Source organism: Giraffa tippelskirchi, chromosome 3, assembly GCF_054371585.1.
Source record: "Giraffa tippelskirchi isolate mGirTip1 chromosome 3, T2T-mGirTip1v1.2.pri, whole genome shotgun sequence".
NCBI lineage: Eukaryota > Metazoa > Chordata > Mammalia > Artiodactyla > Giraffidae > Giraffa > Giraffa tippelskirchi.
The window spans coordinates 20,393,088-20,418,718 of record NC_137277.1 but is presented as its reverse complement, the minus strand read 5'-3'; the positions used below and the strand labels follow the sequence as shown (position 1 = coordinate 20,418,718).

Below are 25,631 nucleotides of genomic sequence, written 5' to 3'. Positions count from 1 at the left end.
TAGGAGATAAGCAACCTCTCTCCCCGTCATTCCTTCCCTCTTAAGCATCACAGGAGACATTTTTTAAATGTCCCAATTTTGGCAGGGAGAATGAGGTCAGCAGACCCATGGGGGCACCGCTTGTCGGTGACAGCTGACAGTCTTCATTTCACCTTGAAACTCCTTCATGGTCCAGGTGGGCGTGTCCTAAGCCCAGTTTCAGAGGGGTGCTATTAGGACAGGGAGAGCAGGAAGCGAATTCACCAAATAACAGTTTTGGTCTCTGATGCTGTGGGCTCCATCCCTAACATTTGCAAGGCTTGGAGCAGGAGGACAGAGAGGGGCCCACCTACCCATGTTGCAATGTTTAAAAATTATAAATCAAGCTAGTAAACTGCTAATTAAAATATATTCTGGGAATTCCTTGGTGGTCCAGTGGTTAGGACTCAGCACTCTCACTGTTTTGATCCCTGGCTGGGGAACTAAGATCCCAAAGCCATGTGGTGTGGCCTAAAATAAAATACATTCTAAACTCCCACCTTGACAAATACAGTTTCATAATAACCTGGAAGACCAGCTTCCAATTTAGATTCCTGTGACTCCTGGGAGTTCTGCAGAACAACTCTGTGTAAGGAGAAAGAGCTCCATTCCCACTCTGACCCCGGCCAGCTGCCCCCTTCCTACAGCCGGCAGCTTTCTGCACTGCAAGAGGCTCACATGCACGGAGGTAGACGCCCAGCGTCAGCACACAGCCTGGTTCCATCTTCACCCCCTGCAGACAGCTGCCCCTTAGCCATCTTCAGGTGTCCCTCCCTCAAGGCCAGGGGTGCACACACTAGTGGCATGACCTGCCTGGAGGAGGACAAGCTCAAGGAAGAGGCTTACATGGACTGGGAGCAAGCTGGCAACCTTCTGGGCAGGGACCTCTTGCATCACAGGTATGGGGCGTGTGGTCTCGAAGGGGATGTTCAGGCTTATCCCCTTAGCCCTGCTGACTACTCTTCATCCCACAGGGAGAGGGATGGCAAGATGAGGGCCAGAGCAGAGCCCTTGAAAGCACGAAGCCAGGGCATGGGCACCCCCGCCCTTGCCCAGGTTTAAGGGTGCTTATTAGACCCAGCCTTCTCTGGCAGCCTCCAGAGCTCAGGCCAGGGACTGGAGCTGTCTTTTCATTGGAGGGCAGCTTGGACAATCCCCAAGGAGGACTTCCAGTCACTTGTATTATTTATCTTCCTGAAAAAAATTGAGTGCAGCTTGATCCCAACTTGTGGATTTCTGGACATGGGGAAGACAGGGAGGTGATGACAACAGGCTGTTTTTTTCGGTTGGGTCTCTAAGTCAGTTTGTTCCCCTGGGACACAGCCCTCCCCAAGTGGGCTGCCACTGGTCCCTGCCCTGCAGGGACCCCGCTCCTCACCCTGGAGACAAAAAGCAGGGTGATTAAGGGAGAAGGTGGTGCAGGGCCCTGGGCAGCTCAGACAGATCTAGTTGAGATCCAGAGACCAGTAGGGGCTGGGTGGGGTGGTGGTGGGGGGTGGTGAAGGGCACTGCTCTCTCTGGCCAAGTTTAAAAAAGAACTTCCAACCCCACCCCCACCCCCCGCAGATCGGCTTTGCTGTCCTACAGGCGAGGGGACACTTATACTTGTTGAGCCCTCACCAGGCGCCAGGCACCGTGCTAAGCGCTCTAGGTGCATGGTCTCATCTAATCCTTGCAGCCACCCTATGAGGTGGGTTCTATTATTATCCCCATTTTACAGATGGGGAAGCGAACTCAGAGGTGAACTAATTCACCCAAGGTCACTCAGTAGATAGAGGTGATAGGGCCCAAGACTAAGTGACCCCGGAGCCGCCACTCTTTCCACTATAGCCTCCGTTGCCTCCTAGTAGCAAAAAGCTGACACAGAAGCAGAAGGGATGAAGGTCAGATATGAGGAAGAACTTCCGACAATGATGGTGTATGTGGTGAGAGGAGACAATGCAATGGGAAAACTACTCAGACACAGGAAGCCCCCCTGCCCCACCTGAGTTGGGTCTTGGTCTATCTGTTGGCTTGCGATGATCTCTAGAAGGTCCAAGGAGTCCTGGCTGGATCCCAGATGGCAACATCCTGACCTTCCTCCAGTTCTACAATCCGGGGTTCTCTGCTCTACCCTGACACAGCACCAAAACCCAAAGTCTGACTCTCCTTTGTGGCTCAGAGTGCGAAGTATCACATCTGAGCTGGCAGCCCAGGACCTCCTTTTCTAGGATGGCTTCCTTGTGGTCCTAGGAGTCAGGACCTGCCTACAACCCAAATCTCGACACAGAAGGTGCAAATGCACCCAGCTCTACCATAAGGCCCACTTCTGTGATCACCTCCACCATCTGACTCTGGGACTTGGACACAGAAAACATCTAGTCAGTCCCCAGGCTCCTGGGGTTCCCCAGGTCATCTAGAGCAGCCCCTGTTCCATCATCCCCCTCTCCCTCACACATCTGTATCCAGGGTGCAAATAAATGATGCAGGTGTGTTTGTGGGGGGCACACCAAAAGACCCAAGCTCCAGCTCAGCTATGCAACAGCTCTCATCGCAGTTTCCCACAGAAGCTGTTTGGGTCACCCCATCACCCCCTAAAGGGAGGGAGAAGGAAGCTGCACTGGATGAGGCATGGGGCTCCTTTAGTCAATGAGCCCCGCAGTCCCCACCTTCAACCTGCTCTCCTCCAGAACGTTGCGTGCCTACCGTCCGGCTCTGTCCTTCCCCGTGCCTTGCAGCCTGCCCTAGTGTCAAGGGAAGCCAGCCGGAACCCTCGAAACTTCTCCAGAGTTTAGTCTCACCCTCTACCCAGATGCCCAGAATCAGTGCGCAGAGCCATGGGGGTTCCTCCCTGCCCCTTGAGGCCCCCTAGTTTTGAGTCCAGGGCACATAACAGGTGGAAGGGGCTGCCTTGTTCTCCCGCACTGCCCTCGAGGTCCTCAGCGTGGACCAGTCGGCGTCGCGGACTTACCTGCGGGGCAGAGACGAGACGGCTGCGGCCACCTGCTCTCCACCGCGCTCTGGAGCGCCGCGGCTTCGAGTCGGCCGGGGAGGGGGCGGGGCCGGGCGGGGGCGGGGCCTGGGGAGCTGCGGCCGCGCCCCTTCCAGAGCCTCCGCGGGGTGGGACCGGCTGGTTTATTCAGGTGGTCAGAAAGGGGGGGTGGTAGGCGGGGACCATCCGGGCCACTGGAGAGGCTCAGGAGCTCTGGCTTTCCTGAAGGCTTAGGATGCCTGGGTCCTGACGACCTCATGAAACGCCCTTCTTCAGGCAACCTAACCCAGGTGCCCTGGAGGCAGTGGCTCCATGTGAAGACCTCCTCACCCGAAGAAGCAAGCCTGGGAACCCCTCCTTATCCGCGTTCCCCTTCCATTTGAGCTCAGGAAAGCTCTCCCAGCCTGGCAAAGTGGTTGAAAGCTCTCCTACCTCCTCTAAAGTCAAGGCCCCCCAACCGAGGGTCAGCTGTGTAGGGGCCCAGGCCACTGAGGGGACCATGAGGTGCCAGGTTATCATTATCCTCTGTCCATCTCTCTCCCAGCAACATAGCACCCCCGCGCCCCCACCCCCCTGCCCTTAATGCCAGCTCAGGTCCCTCAGCTGTCACTGTTCAGCCCTGGAATGATAGGCGTCCGGACTCCGTGTGTCCAGCCACATTCAAGGCCATTGAGCTTAGCACCCCTGGGCCCCTGCCCCGCCTCGCTCTGCCCCCAGTCACTAATTTTATTGACCTGTAAAAGGCACGTTGCTGACAGGGGAGATCATGACTGAAGGTGAAGTGGGGAGCTGAGGGGCAGAAGCAGCACTCCTGGGAGGCACAGATGGGACAGGAGAGAGAAGGGTGACTCCTGGAGCCAGGGCTAAGGAACACTGGAGATTAGCAGGAAGAGAGGCCCTGGGAAAGAAGGGTACAGTCTCTGGGGGAGTGGAGGCCAAAAAGACTGGTACTGGAATGTCAGCCCTCAATCGGACAAGAGGCAGACTGAAGAAAGATGCTGGAAGAAGGGAGTGTGCATTATTTCCCATCTATCCTTAGGCAGGAGCAGGGGTGCAGCAGCAGAGAAGGAGGTTGGATGGCAGGAAGGACTGCCATTCTGCTCTCAAATCTCTGCCTCTAACCCCCTCCCTTCCTCTTGAAGGTGACTCCTGCCTGCTGGGCCTCTTACTACAGAAATAGCCCTTTCCCTGAAGAATCAACCTAGATCTTGCCTTTCTTTTTCTTTCTTCCTTGTTAAAATGAGAACAGAAAATTTAGGCCTTTACAACTTCTCCCACCCACCCTATGCCTGCCTGAGCCCTACCCCTCAAAACCCTGGATCTTGCCCTGTCCCCAGCCCAGGGAGATGACCTAGGGGTCAGGAGAGGATGCAGAGGGGTCACTGGGGTTTGAGCCTATTATGGGGTGGAAGAGGTGAGAAAGCCTCACATTCTTGATGGCTCTCAAATTTAGGCTTTTGATGTGCTCTCCAAATAAAGGTCACATGAGAGCCATAAAGAGGGGTGTTAAAAAAAAAAAGCTTCTAACATTAGAAATAGAGCACAAAGCAGATCAGTGAAGGAGGAAGGGTAAGAGAGGATTACAACGGGAACAAGGAAGTTTTGAGGGTGACGGCGATGTTCATTATATTGATTGTGGAAGAGCGTACATATGTTAAACTTATCACACACTATAAATATGTACAGCAATATCAGTTATACCTCACACATCTTTTTTTCAAATACCACACATTTTCTACACCCGTTTTCCACTTCTTTATTTTTAATTTATGGAGAATCTCAAAAAAATAGAAGTGGCCATGGCAGGGAAGGAATGTTGAAGGGAAACCGTGATGGTGCCCAGTCAGGGTGGCCATTCTCTTGCCTCAGGTCCGCCCCCCACCCCCCACCCCAGTTCCATCCAGTGTATACGAAGGTGTCTATGTACATGTGAGGGGATCTGGGATGAACTGTGGCTCTCAGGCTGCTTCCTCAGTGTAGGAGTCGAGCCAGCCTGGGAGCTCAGGGTTCCTCTGTGGCTGGTTGGTCAGCTGGGAGTCAGGAATTCGTGACTCAGGTGGGAGGGACTGGACCCAGGCTTTGCCCAGGAGATGGTGGCTGTTGTGGATTCTTCCGCCCCCTGCAGGCTGTGCTGGGCATTGCAGGACAAGGCAGTCAGTCCAGAGAGAGGCCGGCCAGGCCCTCTGCACATTGCACATAGTCAAAGTCAGACACGGTGAAGGGCACGCGGGACCACTTCTTGGCCCGGACTCGCCCTTGTGGTGTCTCCAGCAGCATACTGCCAACTTTGAGCACCGGCAGCTTCAATGACTTGTAGATCATCTGCAGACCCCAGGCCTGGGGGGAGAGGAGAGAGATGGCCAGGTCTGAGTCTCGGTCCTCAGACAACTTCTTTTCTCCAGTCGGGGCCCATGCGTGCTGGGCCTGTGTCTCCCACTTCAGCCTGAGAACTATCTCCCCCATCACACTGTGGTCTCCCTACCATAGTGGGGGAACTCCCCAGACTGGGAGGTCCTGGGGCAGGGTTGTCTCCTCCCTCCCAGTGAGGGCACCTGATGGCAGAGACTGGGCCCCCTCTCTCAGACTGAGTACTTCTCAAGATTAGAGCGAAGGGCCACGGCCCCAGCACTCACCTCCCCACAGTTCCGGCAGCTAATGGCACCCCCGGGCTTCCAGTCCTTGAAGTCTCTGTTGATGACCACAGGCTGCTTTGAGATGTTGTAGTAGATCCTGGAGAGGAATGGGGGTGGCCATAGCCCTCATGGACCCCACTACCCACCCCAACCCCAGGTCTCATCTCCTCCTGCCTGCAGAGCCTCTGCCTGGGCCTTGGGCCCTTCTGCCTGTCAAGAGGCACAGAGACTTCCCAGGGCCCAGAAACCCCATCTTCCTTATGCTCTGCCTGTGCTGCCTCCCCAGCATCCTCTTCTGCCCAAGTTCAGGCCTCAGCACCTGGATGATTTTAACAGTCTCCCAACAGCTCTCCCTGCCCCATCCTTCCATCCCATTCCATCCTTCTTCTCAACTCCATGTCATCCTGCCACCAACCGCCAGAGTGATCCTCTAAAAATGTACATCTGGGAGAAGGAAATGGCAACCCACTCCAGTAATCTTGCCTGTAAAACCCCATGGACAGAGGAGCCTGGCAGGCTATAGTCTATGGGATCACAAGAGTCAGATACAACTTAGTGACTAAACCATCCACCACTACAAAGTGAATATATGCCTAAAGATAATGTGTGAAAAGGATATTTCCCATATACTACCTAGTTTTTTGGTGGGAGGGTGGGAGTCAAGGAAGACTTGGGGTTATTTTTTCATCAGCTTCCATTTTATACTTATTTATAATGGCCATTATTTTTACTAATACTGTAAAACTATGAAAATGAATAAAATACTAAAAGTTTCATATAAAAAAAATAAAAAATAAAAATAAAAATGTACATCTGACCCTGACATGCCCTTGCTCAAAATCCCTTCCAGACTCCTCACTGCCTACAGGACAAAGGCTAAACTTTCAGGTCCGACCTTCAAGGTCCTCCACAGGCCAGTCTGTGTTCCTCCAGAATCTCTTCCTTCTCCACCTCTTCCACTTATGTCAACCACAATTACTCCCATTGCATTGCCCCAACCTCCACGCATATTCCAATCCAGTGCCTTTTTCAAGACAAGATGTAGTGGAAATGCTACCTCCTCAAGAAACTGTGAAGATCCGTGGCCTGGCACACAGCAGGTGCCTAATAAATAATGAATGGATGGAGGATAGGGGAAGGGCCCCCTCTATGGTAGAAGACGAGGGGATGGCTCCGGGACAATTAGCCCCCTTCATGTCTTCAAAGTAGGTAGGACCAAGGGGCCAGTTTGTGGCCCCTCAGCATTTGGCATCCTGAATTCCAGCTCTTGCTCAACCACACAGTGGCTGTGGGGACTCGGGCAAGTCACTTAGCTTCTCTGGGCCTCTGTTTCCTCACCTGTAAAATGGGGTGATGATAAGACCTGTCTAATCAGACTATTGTGAAAATGCACACTTGGTAGTTGTTAAAATGCTCTTTAACCTCCCGAACTCTCAAAGCCCGGTCTGGATGGGAGGGATTCTTCATCCCCCATTATACCTCTTCCTCTCTCCCCTCTTCCCATCCCGACATCCCCTTCCACAGTTCTCACGAGAAGTTGGGGTTCACATTGACGTGGTGGGTACCCTCCACCTTCCGTAGGTCACTCCCGTAGCCCACGGACACCATGCAGTTGATGCACAGGAGCTGCACTTGCTCCGCCAGGAACTTGCGCTGCCGACTCTCTCGCTGGGCTGCCTGGATTGCCCGCTTGACCAACGCCGCCCGCTGCAGATCCCGGATCTGAGATGGGAGTGGACACCGGGCATGGCTGAGACTGGAGAGACCTGACCTCAGGAATGCTTCCAGGGGGCAAAGGGTTCCCAAAGACCTCAGATCATTAGCAGCCAGAAGGGACTTCTTCAACCATTCCTGGAGCTGTTAGAAGCAGCTCTGTGGCAAAAAATATGGGGGTGGGGACAACTATGGGAGGGGAGCAAGCTTTCTTGCTGAATCTTTACCCCTACTTTGGAGGATTTTGTGCAAAGCGGCTTCATTTAATCTAACATGTGCTTAATTGCTCAGTTGTGTCCGACTCTTTGCGACCTCATGGACTGTAGCCCACCAGGCTCCTCTGTCTGTGGGCATTCTCCAAGCAAGAATACTGGAGTGGGTTGCCATGGCCTCCTCCAGGGGATCTTCCCAACCCAGGAATTGAACCAGGGTCTCTTCCCAACCCAGGAATTGAACCAGGGTCTCTTCCCAACCCAGGAATTGAACCAGGGTCTCTTCCCAACCCAGGAATTGAACCAGGGTCTCTTCCCAACCCAGGAATTGAACCAGGGTCTCTTCCCAACCCAGGAATTGAACCAGGGTCTCCTGCATTGCAGGCAGACTCTTTACCAGCTGAGCTACCAGGGAATCTAACATGGGTCATCATAAATAATTATGCAAGGACAACAGAAGTAAACAGGGACCATCCTGAGCAAGCCTGGACATTGATGATCCTACCTCAGGGGAACTCATTTCAGTCCTGGTTCTGGGCTTATTTTGTGGATGTGTCTATTTGTTTCCCCCTTCCTGGTTCCAGAAGGGAGTCCACTGGTGACTCAGATGATAAAGAATCTGCCTGCAATGCAGGAGACCTGGGTTCAATCCCTGGGTCAGGAAGATCCCCTGGAGAAGGGAAAGGCAATCCACTCCAGTGTTCTTGCCTGGAGAATATCATGGACAGAGAAGTCTGGCATTCTACAGTCAATGGGGCCATAAGAATCGGACACAACTGGGCAACTACACTCCCACACTCCACTACACTGGTTCCAGAAGGGCTGTAAGGCGGCCCTCACAGATACACAAAGTATTTGGTGATGAGGGTAAATTCAAAACCCTGGATAAGGCCTGCTCCCAAGGCATTTTGGAGAACAGTCACTGCCTTCCTTGGCAGCCCTACCCCCAGCCTCCAGCCTCTACCTTTCCCAGGTGGGCCAGGTTAGCCCCCAGACGAAGAGGGACCCAGGGAGTGTATGTGTGAGTGGTCAGAGACCTTCCAGGCAGAGTGTCCTCAGCCTCCTTCCCCTCGGGGTACTCAGGCTGCCCACAAACCTTGGCCTGGTACTCGGCCTGGTCCATCGCCTGCACAGCAGCCACTGCCCGTTCCATCAGAGTCTCCAGAGCCTCATTTGTCAGCTCCCGCCGCAGCTCCCGACTGCCTTGGGCTGCCACAAACGAGTATACGCTTTGGCTGGCCCGGGCCCGGCCCCTTGCCTGGAGAAAGAGATAACAGAGGGGCCTAAGTGGGGCTGGGGTCCCACACACAGCATCCTTTGAGGGCTGGTTGGGGGAGGGCTGCTTTGAGCACCTGGACCATGGAGATCTCATTGGTCAGGAGCCCATAGCGCACCACCACATTGCACTGGGGGATGTCCAGCCCCTCCTCTGCCACACTCGTGGCCACCAGGAGGTTCAGGGTACCAGTCCGGAACTTCTGGATTACTTCTTGCTGGTCCCGCTGGGATGGTGGGGTGGGGGAAGAGAAAGAAGATGGTAAATGATGTAGGTTCAGTCCAACCATCCTGCTAGCTCAGCCTCTCCTGGTTTAGCCCTTTTACTTACAACCTTGGTCCCTTTCCTGAGGAACTTTGAATTCCCACCTTGACCTTCAAGTACCCCCCAGGACCTTGCTCATCTTCCCAGGTAACCATCTAAACTCAGTAACTGAGTTCAGTCACTCAGTCGTGTCCAACTCTTTGAGACCCATGGACTGCAGCAAGCCAGGCTTCCCTGTCCATCACCAATTCCCAGAGCTTGCTCAAACTCATGTCCATTGAGTCGGTGACACCATCCAACCATCTCATCCTCTGTCGTCCCCTTCTCCCACCTTCAATCTTTCCCAGCATCAGGGTCTTTGCAAATGAGTCAGTTCTTCACATCAGGTGGCCACAGTACTGGAGTTTCAGCTTCAGCATCAGTCCTTCCAATGAATATTCAGGACTGATTTCCTTTAGGATGGACTGTCTCCCTTAAGAGTCCCCAAAGGTCCCTGCCCCTCTACTCTAGGAGCTCTCAGGACCTTTTCTTCTCACGCAAGGGATCCCAGACCCCTGACTCTGTTCTGAGGACATCACTTGCCTGTCCCCACAGATTCCCCAAGCCTCTGCCTCTCTTCCCCCAGAGACCTCCAGACTGGGGGAACCTTCAGCACTAGGGAACTCAGGGTCTCCATCTCTGCCCCAGCTCTCTGCCCTCTCCCTAGAGATAATCAGTCCCCCATTGCTCGGTGCTAAAAACTCTGTCCCCTCCTTTTCTTCCCTAGGGAACTCCCCCGCCCTCAGCTCCTCCCCCCAGAGCCCACACCTGTGTCATCTGGATCATCTGAGTCTTCTGGCTGTTGTTCCCAGCCCCAATCAACACCTGGGGCCGGATGTCCACTGTCTGCAGGCCTGGCTGCTGCTGGAGCCACAGCAGGAGGGAGTGAGCGCTCTGGCGGGTTCGGGTGAAGATGATGCCCCGGGGGCTGTCAGGGCTCCTGAACTGCTTCTGCAGGATCGCTTCCAGCACCTCCAGTTTCGGATTCTCCGGGCCACTGGTTGCCAGGAGGGCCAGCTCATTCTTGTGGTCTGCCAGAAAAGCCCAAAACAGAGGCCTGGAGGTGGGCAAGGCATGGCTGGGGTAGGGGATTCATAGGGATAACATTACAGGAGTACGGGGTGGGGGGCGGATGCTGAGGATATATGCTCCTGCCTAATTACCCTGAACAGCACCAAAAGCACATTTAAGGATACCCTCTGCTTGCCCTGGTGGCTTCCCTGATGGCTCAGACAGTAAAGAATCTGCCTGCAATGCAGGAGACTCAGGTTCGATCCCTGGGTCAGGAAGATGCCCTGAAGAAGGGAATGGCAACCCACTCCAGTATTCTTGCCTGCAGAATCCCATGGACAAAGGAGCCTGGCGGGCTACAGTCCATGGGGTCGCAAAGAATTGGACACGACACGATGGAGCAACCACACTTAGTAACCAATCTGGAGTCTCGGCAGAACCCGGGCTGGCCTCCAGCTCAGTTTTCTTTCCTTATCACCCTGTCTCCTCTCTGGCTGCCAAAGCTTGAGGCTGGCCAGCCTTACATCAGGGGCTTACAGTGCAGAATCCTTTGTTCACATACCTCACCCTGCACCCCTCTTCAGCCCAGCTACCCAGGTGCCCCTGGATCTTTTCATGCTAATCTTTGCTCCCTGGGATTGACTCAACCTCAGGTCTTTTCAGAAGGATCCTTGCCTTCCAGCCTGTGCTGAGGCCTCCTCTAGCCTTACGTTTCGCCCTCTGACGACCTCACTTTCCCAGTTTAAAGGTACCACACATCCCAAACTTTCAAGGACCGTTCCCAATTAAATGGTTTTAAAAAAAATCTTTGTCATAAACATGAATTAGTTTTTACACCCATCCAAACCTTCACAAACGAGGGCATATTACCTTTTGTCATATCCTCGACCTTGATTTTGGGTTAGAAAATTAGGGCCCCAGTACCCTCATTAGCACTTCTCGCACCCACGTTGGGACATGTGCCCTAACTGGCTTCGGACCTCTAGTTCAGCTGCGAGCCTCACCATCAAATAGCGCAAGCAGCCAGCGTTCGGCATGCAGGATCCGGGTCTTAGTGGTGCGCTCCCTGTCGTAGAAATCCCGCAGAGTGTCGAGGGCATCCACCGCGCGGACCGTGTCGTGGATAAGCAGCGCGTCGTTGTACCGACGCAGGTGAAGTGCGTACACCCGCCGCTCCAGGAGCCCCGCCTCAGCCGCTGCAGGAGGGCAGGGTTCATAGGATCTGAGTGGCCACGCCCCCCAGGACCTAGTCCCACCAAGACTCCGCCCCCCGAAAGGCTCCGCCCAGGCTGGCCCCACCCCGGATCGCCCTCACCTCCCAGCCCTCCTCCCCTAGGGCGCCCCCAGTCACCATCCTGGCTCAGTTCCACCACTTGCTGCTCGTAGGTCTGCGTCCCGAAGTCCCGTCTCAACTCCGGCATCTCCAGGTGGTCGTGGATTTGGTCCATGAGCTTCTTCAGCGTGTCCCCAAATGGGTCCTGGGCGAGAAGAGTGAGGGTGTGAGGGGATTTCCAAACAAATAGAGGAAATGGGCACCTAGTGGGGAAGCTGATCTCTGGGTGAAGCTGCGCCGCTACTGCCAGCATATCGGAGCTGGAGAGGAGCCAGCCCCAGAGGGAGGCCGGCTGGGGTGTGGAGGAGTCTTGGTTGGAGGTTGGAGTCGGGGTCCTGCACCCCTGACCTCTGGCTTGAGCACAGTGATGTCTGTCTAGTCCTGTCCAGTCCCATCAGAGCAGACCCCAGACAGTGCACCGCAGGAGAGAGCTTGGAACAGCCTCAGGACAAAGTGCCCAGCTTTACAGTTTGCAAACCGTGTCCAGGGTTTTGAGAGATTCCCCCACGGTGGCATCTGAGTCTAAACAAACAGCAGGCTGAGGGCATGGGCTGTATCTGCCCCATTTCATGGAAAGGAGAAATGAAGGTTGAGACAAAAACAAATAACCTGGAACTACAGAGCTGGTGAGGGTGGAGTCAGAGCTCAACACCAGGTGCCCTAACTTGACACCAGACCCCACCCCTGGCCCGGCCTTCCCCCCATGTACCTGGGTGCGCCTGTGGCAGAGGTCATACTGTTTGCAGGGCTGGTGGCTGTGCTCCTGCAGCTGAGGGCGATAGTCCTGGGTTGACATGATGCGCCATGTGTCCAGGTTGGCACAGAGCTGGGGCAACAGAGAGGGGTTCACTGGAATGGGGGGGTTTGTGGGGACAATGGGCAGAGCTTTGGGGCAGGGTGGGCTGAGGCAGGGCCATCAGGAATGGGGATTCATGTATTCAACCGATAGCTTGTGGACTGCCATGGTGGTCCAGTGATTAAGAACCCACTAGCCAATGCAGGGTACACAGGTTCCATCCCTGGTCTGGGAAGATTCCACATGTCTCAGGGCAACTGAGCCCTTGCACCACAACTACTCAGCCTGTGCTCTAGAGCCCACGAGCCCCAACTATTGGAGCCACAACTACTGAACCCACGCATCTAGAGCCTGTGCCCCGCAAAAAGAGAAGCCACTGCAATGAGAAGTCAGAATTACCACACTAAGAGTAGCCCCCGCTGTCTGTGCACAGCAAGGAAGACCCAATGCAGCCAAAAATAAATAAGTAAATTTTAAAAACAAAACAACAACAAAAACAAGTAGCTATTGCCCCTGCTGTATGCCCAGTGCTGTTCTAGTTACTGGGGATATAGAGCATCTTACATTGGAGTTGGGGAGACAGATGATAAACGGGTAAAGAATAACAGAACGAGAGTATTTTAAGTAGTGTTAACTAGCTCTGAAAAAAAATCAAATTGAGTGGTATGGAACACTGCAGTGATGATCGGGGAAAACTCTGAAGAGGTGACATATAAGCTGTTCCCTGAATGATGAGAAAGAACTGACACATGAAAAGCAGGATAAAGACACTCAGGGCAAAAGAAGTGGCAGATGCCAAAGGTCCTGAGATGAGGAAAAGCCTGACGTGCTCATGGTACAGAGAGAAGGTCAGAATAGTGGGAGTTGGGCGGGGGGTGGCGGGGAGGAGAAGGTGCAGGAAATGAGGGTGGGAGGTAGGCAGGGGCTCGATATTGTGGGACTTTATAAGCCAGAGTGGACTTGGGAGAGTATTCTAAGTGCGAGGCTAGCGCTTAGGTGGGGAAGGGGCCCCAACCCTCCCCTCCAGGGGCAGCCTGGGGAGAGCTGATGGGCATGGGTTAGGGCAGGGTGGGTGGGTCACAGGGGCCAAGCTGACCTGCAGGACGTGGTCAATGGCCCCCTCGAGCGTGGAGGCACCGCCAGTGCCTGGGGAGGCGGTGAGACCCAGCACCTGTGGCAGCGGCCGGGTCCTCTGGAGTTTAAGCTCCAGGTATCGGCTCAGGATGATGTTGTAGACGGTGTCTTTGTGCGTGTGGTGACACTCATCCACCACCAGCAGCGAGAAGGCTGGGAGCGCACAAGGGAAGGTTATGACCTGAGTTTGCAAAGCCCTTTTCCCCCTAAGCTTTGTTTCATGCAGTCCTCACAGCTCATCTGAGAATTCCTCCCTCCCTTTACAGCCTGCACCTGGGCCCCAGAGAACGCATGTAGGGACAATTTACCTCCATCTTACAGATTAGTAAACTAAGGCTCAGCTGGGGCAAGGGACCTGCCTGAGATCCTGCACTCTAGCCAGATCTGTTTCTACTGGGGTGTATGCTGGGGTTTGGTGAATGGGGAACTCCTCATTTTATGAAATGTTCCTTTACTAGAACAGGAGCCCTGGGGTCCCTGAGGCAGGGTGCCTCGGGCGCACCCTCTCCCCCTGCCCACAGCCCTCACCGTTGAGCTCCACATGCTCCTCCTCTTCTGGGCTGGCCAGTGCCTTCTGCAGCAGCTCCGCCGTGCAGATGAGCAGGTCGTGCCTCCGGGCCACATGGCCAAAGCCAGCTCGTGGCCCCATGTCCCCGCTCAGGGTTGTGATGGTCCAGCGTCTGTCCAGCATGCAGCTGAACTCCTCAGAATGCTGGGTCACCAGGTGCACCTAGAGGTGGAGAATGAGATGGGAGAGGAGGCTAGATGAGGGCCACGGGGATGGGGGTGGGGCATCATCCCCTCAGGACATAGCTGCATTCTGGAATGGGTGAAGAGACAGGGGAACATAGAGATGGTCCCAGCTGCTTTGGAGTTCTGGAGGCTCCTGAGAGGTTACCTGAGGAGTTGAGAAGCCACAGTGCGGGGAGGACAGGACACTCACCCTGTTGACCAATACAACCACCTTGGCTCCATCCACGGTCTCTAGATGCCTCTTGGCCACATAAGCAGCTGCCCTGGTCTTCCCAGAGCCCGTGGGCAGCCATATGATGATATTCTTGCCCTCCAGGGCGGGCATGATCACCTCCCACTGGTAGGGTCGCAGCTCCATTCTGGAAACAGCAGGGAACTCAGACCCAAGGACCCTCCTGGCTCCCTCCCAGGCCCAGCCCTTCAGAGTCACTCCCTCTTCCTGGCCAGCTGCGTCTGGTATGGGGAACTCCTTGTGAGGGGGAGGGGGGGTGGGGACTCTGCCCCGCTTGAGGGAGAGTGGGGCAGGGCAATGGTGGGACCTACTGGGACCCTGAACTGGGTAGGAGCAAACCACACCGAGCCCCAGCTATGCTGACAGGGTCTGTCTCACCTGCAGCCCTGCCGGCTCAGCCCAAATGCTGCAGAGGAGGAAATAGAAAGTGAAACTGAGGGGAGGAGCCAGCCCAGCAGAGATCAACCCAGGAATCTCCCTTCCCGCCCTCCAGAAAAATCAATCACGTGCTTTAGGGGGCCGGGGGTGGGGGTGGGGGGTGGGGTGGGGGTGGGCAGTGAGGGGAAGAGAAATGCTGCTGACCACATGGGGCAGCAGCCTGGGTCCTGCTCAGCCCCTCCCCCAGGAGCAGCCAGCAGGGAGAAGTGGGGGAGGTGCAGCCTGATGGGTCCCATCACCCCTGGGGGTGCAGGACAGGAACAGGATGGGCAGCCCTAGCTTGCAGGGGATACTGGCAGAACAGAGTCAGCAGGGGATTTGATTGAGGAAACCATCACACAGACAAAACAAACCCAAAACTTTATTGTTCCCTCGGAAGGATTAATGCCAGGAAATGAATGGTCCCCATGCCCCCTACCCCTAGGGGACAAACAGAACAGTGCAGGGTGAGGCATGGCTCCTTCAGTCCAGCTTGAGCTCCGAAGACCTGATGCCCCCTCACTGAAGCTAAAATTGGCGATCCTGCCCTTGAGGAACCAGTGATCTGAGCAAGGCCCAGGACTCCAAAACTCTATCTCTTGTGGGGAGTGTGTGAGTGTGTGTGGGGGGAGGGGGCATCAGATCAGGACGGTGGGGGGGGCCACCAGGGCGGGACAGCGTTTATCCTCTGGCCAACAGCCATGCTCAGAGGCTCCAGACCAGGGAGACCCATTCCCAAGGTCAGACATGATGAAGATGGGACAGAGCTGCAGCCTTGGGGGTGCCTCAGGGCCCAGAAAGGGCTGCAGGATCAGGGGCTGGAGGGCCCCCGGCTGGAGTGTCTCAGACAGAGGGGGACCTGGGCACAGGGGCAGCCCAGGGATGAGATCAGAACCAGAGGGGTAGACATTCCACATTGAGGCCAAGGTCCAAGGCTGGACTACTTGTCAATGAGCCCGCCCTCCTTGAGCTTGAAGTAGAAGAACTTCTCCAGGGCGCTGGCGCACCGGCAGTACTCGCTGTCCGGGGGGTTGTACTCGCGGCAGTTGGCGATGACCCGCTGCAGGTCGGCCACAAAGAGCTTCCGGGTCACGTAGTAACGGCTGCGCAGCCTCTCTGTCATGGTCTTCAGGTCTGGGCAGCAGGAGAGAAGGGCACGCCTTCGAGAGGCTGCCCAGCCCACAGAGGGCCGGAGCTGGGGCAGGCATGGGAGGAAGGGGTTGGAAGGAAGGGTCCTCACCGATGGGGAAGCGGATGACCTCGTAGTAGTCTGGGGCCTCCGACTTCTTTACGGGTTCCATGAAGGGCCAGGCACTGGGGTGGGACTGCAGAGGACAGTCAAGCTGGGGCCAGACCCACTGTGCCTCTGCTCAACTCGGGACTGCCACCCCCTCCCCCTCGGTCAGAAAGCCACAGCCTTTGGCACAGGGACCCCCAGAAGTGAGCCTGGTCTCCCCACCTTGATCTGGGCCAGCAGGTTTTTGAGGGTTGTATAGAGCTGGTCGGGGTCCTTCAATTCCTTCCTGGAGCGAGAGATGCCAAGTCTGAGGCTCCTGGGCCCTCTGCCGCCCCCTGTCCGCTCCCTCCACACAACACTCACCCTTTCTCCTTCCCCAGTGGCTTCCAGCCTGTCTCTCCTGCAAAGTGGGAGAACACCCCTAAGAATGCCTATCCACACCCCGAGCAGCACGCCCCCTCCCGTGCCAAGACCCCTGCTCACGAATGCCAGGGACGCTCTCCACAGGGATCTGCCGCACACCCTCCTTGAAGCAGCTGAGCCCAGGGTAGACCTTTCGGATCTGGGCCTGTTTGCGTTCAATCAGCTTCTTGATGATCTGAGGGAAGGAAGAGTCTGAGGGGCCAACCCGGCTCCAGCAACCACCCTCTCTGGCCACAGGCAGGGAGGGCTCCCCTACTTGCCCCTCGAGGCAGCACAAGAACCAAGACCCTGGCCAGTCCCACTTCACATGTGCACAAGCAGGTATATACGTGGTCTACACCCACACTCGTGTTCACTCGGGTGCATGTTCACAGAAAGTCCTATGGAGACATGCACGTGAGCACACGCACCTCCTTCTGCTTCTTGATGATGTGGGATAGCTCTGTGTAGGGGATTCGAGGGTTCAGCTCACACTCCATCAGTGTCGCACCCTCGTAGTCCTTGATGTAGCCCAAGTAGCGGCTCTTGGGCACCTTGATGTCCTTGGAGAAGCCCTAGGGAGTGGAGAGTTACCACCAACCCATCAGCAAGGCTTTTCCAGCTTGAATCTGTCCCTGGAACGTTTCCAGGCCAGCGGCCCCTCCTGACTCACCCCTGCCCTCTGCGCCCTGCCCCGAGAACTTCCCAGCTCTCCCAGCTGCCTGGGAGAACACTCTTCTTCCCTGGGGCAGCAGCAGGAGGGAGAAAGACAGGCGTGAAGGACTTCCCCACAAGTGCTGGATGGAACAGGGGACATGAAGTCCACCCACACCGGGGGCAAGAGAGAATGACCCCTGACCCCAAGCAGTGGGCAAACACAGTGAGGTGAGGGTCACCTGCTTCTTGAAGTAGCCGATGGCATACTCGTCGGCGTAGGTGAGGAAGTAGAGAATGTTGTGCTTGATGTGATACTCCTTCAGGTGGTTCATCAGGTGAGTGCCATAGCCCTGCAGGGGAGGGGGGCAGAGCTCATCAGATGGGAGGAGGCAGGCCTATGACTAGAGAGGTCTCAGGAGGGTGGGGAGAGGAGGGCAGGGACAGGAGGGAGCCGACTGGAAAGGAGGTGGGGACAGCCAGGGGATCCAAGTCAGGTAGGAGGAAAGGCGACCGGCAGAGGAAGGGGAGCTTATGGGGAGAAAAGCAAAGGACGCTGGGTTTCTAAGCGCTTACTCCAGGCCAGGTGCGATGCTTGGTTCTTTACAGAGCAATCCTCAAGTTAACCCATGAAACAGCTATCATTACCTCCATCTTACAGAAGAAAAAACTGAAACTCAGCTATGTCAGGAAATATGTCCAGGTCAGGTGACCAGCTATGGCAGGGAGAGCCTGGATCTAAACCCAACCAGGAAGCTGTGGTCCACAGGCCACTAGTTCCCAGTCCCTGGGCCTCAGAATTGGAGGAAAGGGGACAGGGGATCACAAGGGCCCCCGTCATCATGACATCTGAACCCCAAAGAGACACCCTGTCTTCCACAAACGTTAGGACCAGAGGCACCACGCAGATCTGGGTTATGGAAAATGGGACAATCATGGACTCCTCTAGTGGTCCAGTGGTTAGGATACCTTGCTTTCACTGCCGAGGGTGTGGGTTTGACTCTAGTTGGGGAGCTAAGACCTCACAAGCCTCAAAGAGCAGCCAAAAAATAAAAAAATAAAGTAGCCACACCATTCTAAAAAATAGATAAGACAAACCGGGGACCCTACTAGTCAGCCTGTTGTGACAGGACAGAAGACAGGATGACCACCCAGAGCGGGGCTGTTGTAAAAATTATCAACTCTCCAATGCATGTACATGTTCTTGTGATGAAGGAAATACAGATCCATTTAAAAGTGTTACTATAAATCTGAAGAGTTCTCATCACAAAGAAAAAAGCATTTTTTCTCTGCTCCTTTCATTTTGTACCTATATGAGATGATGGATGTTCACTAAACTTACTGTGGTTGTTTCATGATGTATATAAGTCAAAGCATCAGGCTGTATGCCCTAAACTTACACAGTCCTACATGTCAGTTACATCTCGATAAAACTAGCAGAAAACAAGTGTTCCTGATTCTTAGGTGCCCTGTGTTGACAGGTGTTTTCTTAATTCAGTTATCAAATTACAACTGCCACCTTGTGGGGATATGAGGAAGTGTCGGGCCATTAAAAGAAGGGTTGGGAGCAGCTGTGTCACTATTGTGCTGCTCTGACCTGGTCCAGACTCAGAAGCAGGGTGTGGGATGGAGCTGGGACCAGGAGCTCCCTGACCTCCACCCACACCGGGGGCGAGCATAGCCTCACCTTGACCTGCTCATTGGAGGTGACAGCGCAGAAGACAATCTCTGTGAAGCCCTGGGTGGGAAACATGCGGAAGCAAATCCCACCAATGACCCGCCCGTCCTTGATCAAGGCCAGAGTCTTGTGCTTCCTGAGGGGAGAGGGCTCAGGTCACAGGCCTTACCCATCCCCCGAATGTTCCCCAGGAACCCACCACCCCAGAGGCCTGAGCTGCACACAGTGCTGAAAACTAAGGAGCAAGAATTCCCCAGGGATGGAGGAAGAGGCCCAGGAAGCAGTGGGGGGAGGCCGGGGAGGGGTGCCGGGGTGGCCTGGGGTTGGGCTCTCCCAGGGACCTACGGGTCGAAGACGAGGCGGGCGATGTACTCCTTGGGCATTCGCGGCAGCTGGTGGGAGAAGACGTTCTGCAGCCCCACCAGCCACAGCAACACCCGTCGGTTGGCCTTGGGTGTGAGCGAGTTGCCAATGACGTGGAATTCGATGATGCCTCGGCGCTCTTCCAGGCGAGCAGTCTCGTCCCGGGCGGCGTTGGCCGACAGCAGGCTCGTCTGGGCACCAGAGGAGGGAGTGGTGAGTCAGGGTCTTGGGTGGTGATCCCCCGCCCAACAGGTTGGTAAGCTGGGCTGCCCACCTCGGGCCCTAGCATGGCAGCGGGATCGGTGATGGTGAGCATGACCTCATTAACCAGCTCCATGGGGATGTCACCCATTACACGGAGCCGCTTGGCGTCCTCCAGGGTCAGGTTCTCTGGGAGCTTCCTCTTCTCGCCTGCTGAGGGGGTTGGCAAGGTCTCCCAGGCACAGTAAGAGAGGCCGGGCGGGGGGCGGGGGACGAGGGGTGGAAGTCAGGGGTCAAGTACCCACCTGGCATGGGCTCAGCACCTCCGGAATCCAGGCTCAAGGAGCTGTTGCTGCTCCCACCCATGGTGGGGCTGAAGATGGGAGTGCTGGGAACAACTGCAGCGCTGACCGTAGCTGAGAGAGTGAAAGATGAAACAATCAGGATGGAGGTCAATGGTAGGGTGTGTCCCGCAAAGAGAGCCTGGCTCTCCCGCTCCTGTCGAGCCCTCCTGCGCTTCCCCCCTGCCACCAGTCGCAGCCCCTCTTCCCCCAGGGGCAGGGGCGCTGAGCTCAGCCAGGAAGGCCAAGCAGACAGCCTGCTGCGTGCAGCACATACCTGGCCGGGGCACCAGCTGGGTTCCCTCTGAGGGCGGCATGGTGAAGCCCGACTCCCAGATTGGAGAGTTTGCCCCATAGATCTCCTCCTCCAGCATGGACAGGAATCTGTGGGGAAGGTACAAGCTGTCCCACAACTCTGTCCTCTGACTGAGGGAGCAGCCCAGGCCAGACACAGGAGGGACTGGAGGCTGCCCTCAGGGACCTGGGAGACAAAGACAGCCTCTGTGCTCTGGGAGCCCCTTGTTAAAGACAGGAGGACAGGATGATTCAGAAGAGACCAGAGGCCCAGTATGCCATGGTGAGGAGTACAGGGGGACAGGGTCTGAAATGATGCCATCCTGTGCTGCGTGCCAGGCAGGGTACACAGTCACCCTGGGCCTCAGTATCAAAATGTGATTCCACCCTCTCCTGCTACCTCTTACTCCCACCTGGTGGCAGGAGGAGCACAGGAGGGTCTGGGATTATTTAGGAGAGGCTTCCTGAACAGGGATGTGTGTGTGGGTGTGTGGTGTGTGTGTATGTCTGTGTATGTGTGGGGTGTGTGTGTGAGGAGTGGGGTGTGATGTGTGTGTGTGGTGTGGTGTGTGTGTAGAGGCTTCCTGACCAGGGTAGGGGTGTGTGTGGGGGGTGGTGGTGTGGTGTGGTGTGTGTGTGTGGAGAGCCTTCCTGACCAGGGTAGGGGTGTGTGTATGTGTGTGTGTGTGTGTGTGTGTTGTGTGTGTGTGGTGTGTGTGTGGTGTGGTGTGTGTGTGTGGAGAGCCTTCCTGACCAGGGTAGGGGTGTGTGTGTGTGTGTGGTGTGGTGTGTGTGTGGTGTGGTGTGTGTGTGTGGAGAGCCTTCCTGAACAGGGTAGGGGTGTGTGTGTGTGGTGTGTGTGTATATGTGGTTGTGTGTGTGTTGCTCCATCGAGTCCGACTCTGTGCAACCCCATACACTGTAGCCTGCCAGGCTCCTCTGTCCGTGGAATTTTCCAGGCAGGAATACTGAAGTGGGTTGCCATGCCCTCCTCCAGGGAATCTTCCTGACCCAGGAGTCGAACCCCATCTCTTACATCTCCTGCACTGGCAGGCGGATTCTTTACCACTGCACCACCTGGAAAGCTGTGGATACCTGTGAACCATGTTTAAAATGAAAAGACGGTGTGCCAAAACAGAGAAAAATCTTACAGAAAGGACTAGAACAGGGATGGAAATTAGTTTCTCTTCAAATGTAAGCTCTGGTTTCTTGGAATGCTGTGGTGATACAGATTCTGAGCTGTGTCCATGCCCCACGGGAAACAGGCAGTCATGTCTACCAGGTGGGTGGGCAGGGGCAGCACTACCACTCGGGCCGTATACCTGCCATCCTCACACCAGTATACAAACAGGCAAAGAGCTAGCGAGTTACACTTGGGCCTTGGGCAAGCCTCCCAGGTAGAGGTCCAGATCCCAAAAGGTTCATGGAGGGAGACGAGGGACCAATCCAGGAAGCCCTCCTGGAAAAAGGGGACAACAGGGAGGATGTGGGCGTGGTGCAAGGTCCTGATGGGCCAGAACGAGCCTTACTTGGGGAAGTGGGTGAGGATGAGGGTCCTCTTCTCGGGCACCAGCTTGTCCTTCTCTACTCGGAACTTCTCTAGCAGCTGCCGCCGGGTAACAGTGAAGATGGAGCGGAGAAGGCTGCGCCCAAAGACGTGAGTGGTCTCATACCGGGGGAGGCTATCACAGCTCTGGGGCACATGGCAGTAGCAGAGCCATCTGCAACAGCAGAAGGTGGTAAGGGAGAGCAGAAACCGGCTCAGGCCGAGCCTACAAGCCTCCCCCCATGCTAGCCCTGGCTGGACCTACCTGGTGTAATTGACCTTGTAGGTAGCCACATCCTCGGCCTGAGACCTCTGCCGAAATTGGGCAGGTGTCTCAAGCTTCCAGTAGTTAAGGCAGAGCAGGAACATCTTTGAGAGCTCGAACATCGTCTGCCGCTCCCGGGGAGCCAGGTGACTAAACTTGTACTGCACAAAGTTTAGCACGCCCTGTGGGGGGAGGGGAAGGGAAAAAATAGGGGAGGAGGTGTGAGCAGCTAGCGTGGCTTTCTTATCCAAAAGTAAGGTGCTTCCTGAGGGCAGGGGACTCTCTGGGGCTTTCGCTCTGGAGCTGAAAGGAGAGATTATACCGCCTCCCACCCTGAGGTTCACACAAAGCATCCTCCTTTCTCCAAACCTCTCCCCTGTTATCAGGGCAGGAGCGGGGCGGCAGAGAACACAGGCTCCCCACTCCTCCAAGATGCCCCCAATCCTCTTACCACCTTCCTCATCCCACCTGCTCAATATTAGGCTTCTCAAATGGGGGGCTGCCCAGGGACCCCTCCACCACGGGCCGGGTCATCTGCAGGATGCATTTCCGCAGGAGCTGCAGGAAGAGGGAGGAGTAGAGATCAGTGGAGCACAGAGCTGCAGACCTTCCCAGCCTCCCTTTCGCCCACTCACACTCTCATTTGAAGGAAGCTCACCTTGAAGAGGTAGAAATAGACCTGCTTGGTGTCCGTATCCTCCTCCTTGTGAACAGACATGAACAGATTCTCCACGTCCACCACCATTCCCAGCAGCCGGTTAATCTCATCCTCTGACACGTTCTCCAGGTGGGACACGTGGTCGGCTGTAAGAATAAGTGGTAGTTGGGAAAAACTGACAGAAAAAAATCAACAGGACTTCCTCCTCCTCGTTATTGCCAGCCAAGACACAACCTCAGTCCCTTTGAGCAGTGTGACCGGGCAATGAGGCTGACTGCTCCTATGTCAACCCTGGGGGGGCCTCTTGTCTCTTTTGGTGGCAGGTTTCCTTTCTGCTTCCTTGGGGCATACACACTCCCAGCCCAATTCCTCCTTAGGAGGCATCTTCTGTCTTTCAGAGATGAAACTGTGTGGTCCTGTCCAAGCAGGACTCAGCACCTCCACCTCCCCAACCCCAGTTCCATAGGTACTACCTGCCTTACCCAAGGGGTGCTCACAGCTGCGGCACAGCTCGCTCAGGTTCGCCGCTGGCTGCTGCAGGTCCATGCGGGGTGCAGTGGGGGGCTTGGGGTTTTTCCAGCCATTACACTTGCAGGTTTCATTGGCCTGGAAGCAGAAATATCAGTCAATAAGCGTGTAACCTGGGGAAGAGTAGCCGCTCCCCAGTCACAGCTTTGCCCCCATTCCCACCCAAGCCCTAGGATGCCTCAAGCCCCGCCCCCTATCATCCAGGCCCCGCCCCCACCTTGCAAGCCGAGAAGACCCCTAGCTTCTCAAGCTTCTTGGCGCGCGGCAGCCCCCGGACTTGAGCCTTCCTTTGGCTGGCGCGCTGCTGCTGGCTCAGGCCAGGTCGAGCCGGATCACCCCCGCTCCCGGTACCCCCACTTCCTACCCCGGGCCCCCCAGTCCCTGTGCTCCCGGCTGGGGCTGTAGCTGGGGCAGGGGCTGGTGCCGGAGTGGGAGCCGGAGTCGGGGCCGAAGCTGGGCTGAGGGTAGGAGTCGGAGTTGGGGCAGGGGCTGGGGACTGAAGCGGACGGGGCTGCGCGGCAGGGGCCGGGGTAGAGGCCTGGGAAGGTTCCGCCATGGCCTCCCCCGAAGCGGAGCGCGGCGCAGCGCGGCGCTCCCAGCCCTAGGGCCGCATGGGCAACCGGCGTTCAATGCGCAGGCGTCGCTGCCCCAGAGCATGATGGGAGTTGTAGTCTTTCACGGTTACTTTCGTCGCCTCCAGGTTCCAGACTTTTCTGTGCTGTCCCTCAATCCCGGACAGCCAAATGAGGCTCGAGCCAGCACCCCGGATTGACTCCTCCTCACTTGTAATCCTTTTAGAAGGTTTCCGAGGTAGTCAAGATTGCTGCCTTTTGAGGACAAGGAGAAGCACCCCAGAAAACAGGCTATTTGGGGAATCACCTCCCAAGCCATGAAGGTGGAAATGCAGGCCTGGGGCCAGGAGTGTAGTGGTTTCATGCCCACCTCCCTCCTCCCCTCACTCTGCCCCTATGCCACACGTTTCTGGACACAGAATTGCAGCTAGGGTGGTGATTAACTAGCAATAGTTCTATTTCTTGACCTGTTAAGTGGTTACATGGTCGTGCTTTGTGCACTTTTCTCCGTGTTAACTTATACTTCAACAAAAATAGGTTTATTATAAAAGCACTGTGTCAGAGTAATGGCCAGGGTCAGGAAAAAGGCTCCTGAGGTGGGGATGAGGGAGTATGGGGCCCGCTATCCACCCACACCGTGGGCACCTCCCAGTCAGGGCCCACGTCTTCATCTTTGTGGTCCCAGAGCCCAGCTCTGAGCCTGCCGCGATAGACCGAGGGTAGGATGAATGAAGGCAACCAGGAAGACACGTTCATCTCCTAGTACCCACGTGTCGCAGGTTCATATGTGGTCAGAACTGTAGGATATTACAAGAACCAATGACCCCGTGGTCACACTGATGGCTTTGTTCGGGGGCAGTCCTCCTTGCCCCCAGACCTGATTTGCAGAAGAGCAAGAGTCCATGGCTCAATCTCATCTTCACTCCGTGCTGGTGACCGCTGCAGGGTCGGGCTCAAGCGCTGCCAGCCTCTTTTGGCTTACCTGGTTGGGGTCACAGCCCCAGCCTCCCGGCCCTCTGATGGAGGTGGGAAAGAGCCCTGACCAAAAGAGGGGCAGGATCTGGGATAAAAGCAGCAGCGGGAGGCTACAGAGCAGCTGCCAACCTAACCCGTGAAGGTAGGACGTGTAGAGCTGACCCCAAACTCAGCGGAAGCAAACCTCGCCAGAAGCCAAGGGAGCTCCCTGCGCAGAGTTGTGCAGCGCAGCGCGAGCGTAGCCGCGCGGCGCCACGAGGTCCCCCCCACCCCCCGCCCTCTAGCTCCGACAGGCCGCCAAGTTCTGAGCCTCGAGCCCAAAAGCAGTTGCTCACTCGGATGCAGCGGGTCGGTAGCAGTCTTCCCAGCGGGAGCCAGTCGGCCTCCCGATGTCCCAGAGTGGGCTTTACTGAACAGAACCAGGTGGCCACTCTACCGGTGCAGCAGCTCACGGAGGATGTGGCAGCTGTGCGGGACAACGTCCATGGGGAGGATGGCTTCCAGATGAAGCTGTATGCCCATGGCTTCACCCCTGAGGAGCTGTTGGTTCAGGTAAACGGCGGATGCCTGGTGGTGACTGGCCAGCGACAACTGGAGGGCTGCAACCCGGATGGGACCGGCTTCCGCATGGCGCAGAAGGTGCACCAGCAAATGTCACTACCACCGGACCTGGATCCCGCCGCCATGACTTGCTGCCTGACCCCCTCCGGCCAGCTGTGTGTCCGTGGCCAGTGCCGGGCGCTGCCTTCCTCTGAGGCTCAAACAGGACCTGCCTCGAGATTCAGAAGCCGTGGCTCTAAGAAACTAGCCTGACCCAGTAAACAACCACCGTAGTGAGCAACAGCTTCCGTGTCCGTGGTCTTTTCTTGGGGCTGGGGGCAGAGGTGGAAGTAGAACAAAGGTAGAGGAAGGCCAAGGGGAGGGCCCAGAGGGGCAGGAAAGGCACCTCAAGGTGGTGGTCTATCATAAATCAGGCCCCGGGGAAGCTGGAGGGAGAATGGTTGTTTCACTCAGCTCGGCTCACTGTTTGGACCAGCAGCTCCAGCAGGGAGCAGCAGAGGGCCGAAAGGGCCCCACCATCACTGGACTCCAGGACGAGCAGAGGGCCCCCTGAG

The 25,631-nt window shown here is 56.0% G+C and overlaps 5 protein-coding genes across 11 annotated transcripts in view; 1 reads left to right on the top strand and 4 right to left on the bottom strand.

Annotated features, from left to right (window-relative positions):
* Window positions 1-3,003, bottom strand: part of ZNF385C (zinc finger protein 385C) — a 56,804-nt gene extending 53,801 nt beyond the window's left edge. Inside the window, exon 1 of the mRNA XM_081577629.1 lies at window positions 2,969-3,003. The gene's annotated coding sequence lies outside the window, so the exon portion shown is untranslated. The remainder of the gene's footprint in view (window positions 1-2,968) is intronic.
* C3H17orf113 (chromosome 3 C17orf113 homolog) overlaps window positions 1-3,029 on the bottom strand; it is a 45,953-nt gene extending 42,924 nt beyond the window's left edge. The window contains exon 1 of the mRNA XM_081577626.1: window positions 2,969-3,029. The gene's annotated coding sequence lies outside the window, so the exon portion shown is untranslated. The remainder of the gene's footprint in view (window positions 1-2,968) is intronic.
* Window positions 3,030-4,720: 1,691 nt separating this feature from the next.
* On the bottom strand, window positions 4,721-14,795 carry DHX58 (DExH-box helicase 58). Its single transcript, XM_081577604.1, has 13 exons — window positions 14,764-14,795; window positions 14,344-14,512; window positions 13,929-14,130; window positions 13,363-13,553; window positions 12,180-12,296; window positions 11,489-11,615; window positions 11,142-11,333; window positions 9,895-10,157; window positions 8,900-9,049; window positions 8,644-8,805; window positions 7,154-7,344; window positions 5,623-5,719; window positions 4,721-5,326 (listed from the first exon to the last, which is right to left on the bottom strand). Exons 2-13 carry the CDS (start codon window positions 14,509-14,511, stop codon window positions 5,144-5,146), a joined length of 2,043 nt encoding a protein of 680 aa, XP_081433730.1. The 5' UTR covers window position 14,512; window positions 14,764-14,795; the 3' UTR covers window positions 4,721-5,143.
* A 373-nt stretch (window positions 14,796-15,168) lies between these two features.
* On the bottom strand, window positions 15,169-23,572 carry KAT2A (lysine acetyltransferase 2A). 7 transcript variants are annotated; one of them, XR_014078944.1, is made up of 19 exons: window positions 23,187-23,572; window positions 22,924-23,047; window positions 22,442-22,587; window positions 22,252-22,341; window positions 21,784-21,965; window positions 21,502-21,693; window positions 19,956-20,062; window positions 19,643-19,753; window positions 19,411-19,550; window positions 19,119-19,327; window positions 18,783-18,909; window positions 17,338-17,448; window positions 16,873-17,016; window positions 16,523-16,637; window positions 16,403-16,439; window positions 16,262-16,325; window positions 16,043-16,127; window positions 15,550-15,936; window positions 15,169-15,310 (listed from the first exon to the last, which is right to left on the bottom strand). XR_014078944.1 is itself a non-coding variant. In XM_081577598.1 (18 exons), the coding sequence occupies exons 1-18, from the start codon at window positions 23,523-23,525 to the stop codon at window positions 15,743-15,745; spliced, it is 2,517 nt and encodes an 838-aa protein (XP_081433724.1). In that variant the 5' UTR covers window positions 23,526-23,572; the 3' UTR covers window positions 15,169-15,742. The 7 variants fall into 7 exon arrangements, 3 of the variants coding, with proteins under 3 accessions (XP_081433724.1, XP_081433723.1, XP_081433725.1); XR_014078945.1 differs by having other exon boundaries at window positions 19,411-19,547; XM_081577598.1 differs by having other exon boundaries at window positions 15,169-15,936.
* On the top strand, window positions 23,255-25,359 carry HSPB9 (heat shock protein family B (small) member 9). Its single transcript, XM_081577603.1, has one exon. It carries the CDS (start codon window positions 24,856-24,858, stop codon window positions 25,327-25,329), a length of 474 nt encoding a protein of 157 aa, XP_081433729.1. The 5' UTR covers window positions 23,255-24,855; the 3' UTR covers window positions 25,330-25,359.
* Window positions 25,360-25,631: the final 272 nt, after the last annotated feature.

Bases quoted from the DNA above. Each gene is read 5' to 3' on its own strand.
- DHX58 (XM_081577604.1), bottom strand. From the start codon at position 14,511: ATGGAGCTGCGACCCTACCAGTGGGAGGTGATCATGCCCGCCCTGGAG. The intron at 14,131-14,343 runs GTGAGTGTCCTG...CTCCACCTCTAG, and splicing joins TGGTTGTATTGGTCAACAGG to GTGCACCTGGTGACCCAGCA. The intron at 7,345-8,643 runs GTTTGTGGGCAG...CTCCCATCTCAG, and splicing joins AGGCCGAGTACCAGGCCAAG to ATCCGGGATCTGCAGCGGGC.
- HSPB9 (XM_081577603.1), top strand. From the start codon at position 24,856: ATGCAGCGGGTCGGTAGCAGTCTTCCCAGCGGGAGCCAGTCGGCCTCC.
- KAT2A (XM_081577597.1), bottom strand. From the start codon at position 23,525: ATGGCGGAACCTTCCCAGGCCTCTACCCCGGCCCCTGCCGCGCAGCCC. The intron at 19,754-19,955 runs GTATGTGCTGCA...TCACTCTCTCAG, and splicing joins CCAGCTGGTGCCCCGGCCAG to CTACGGTCAGCGCTGCAGTT. The intron at 16,128-16,261 runs GTGGGGAGACCA...TGTCCTCTGCAG, and splicing joins ACCTGCTGGCCCAGATCAAG to TCCCACCCCAGTGCCTGGCC.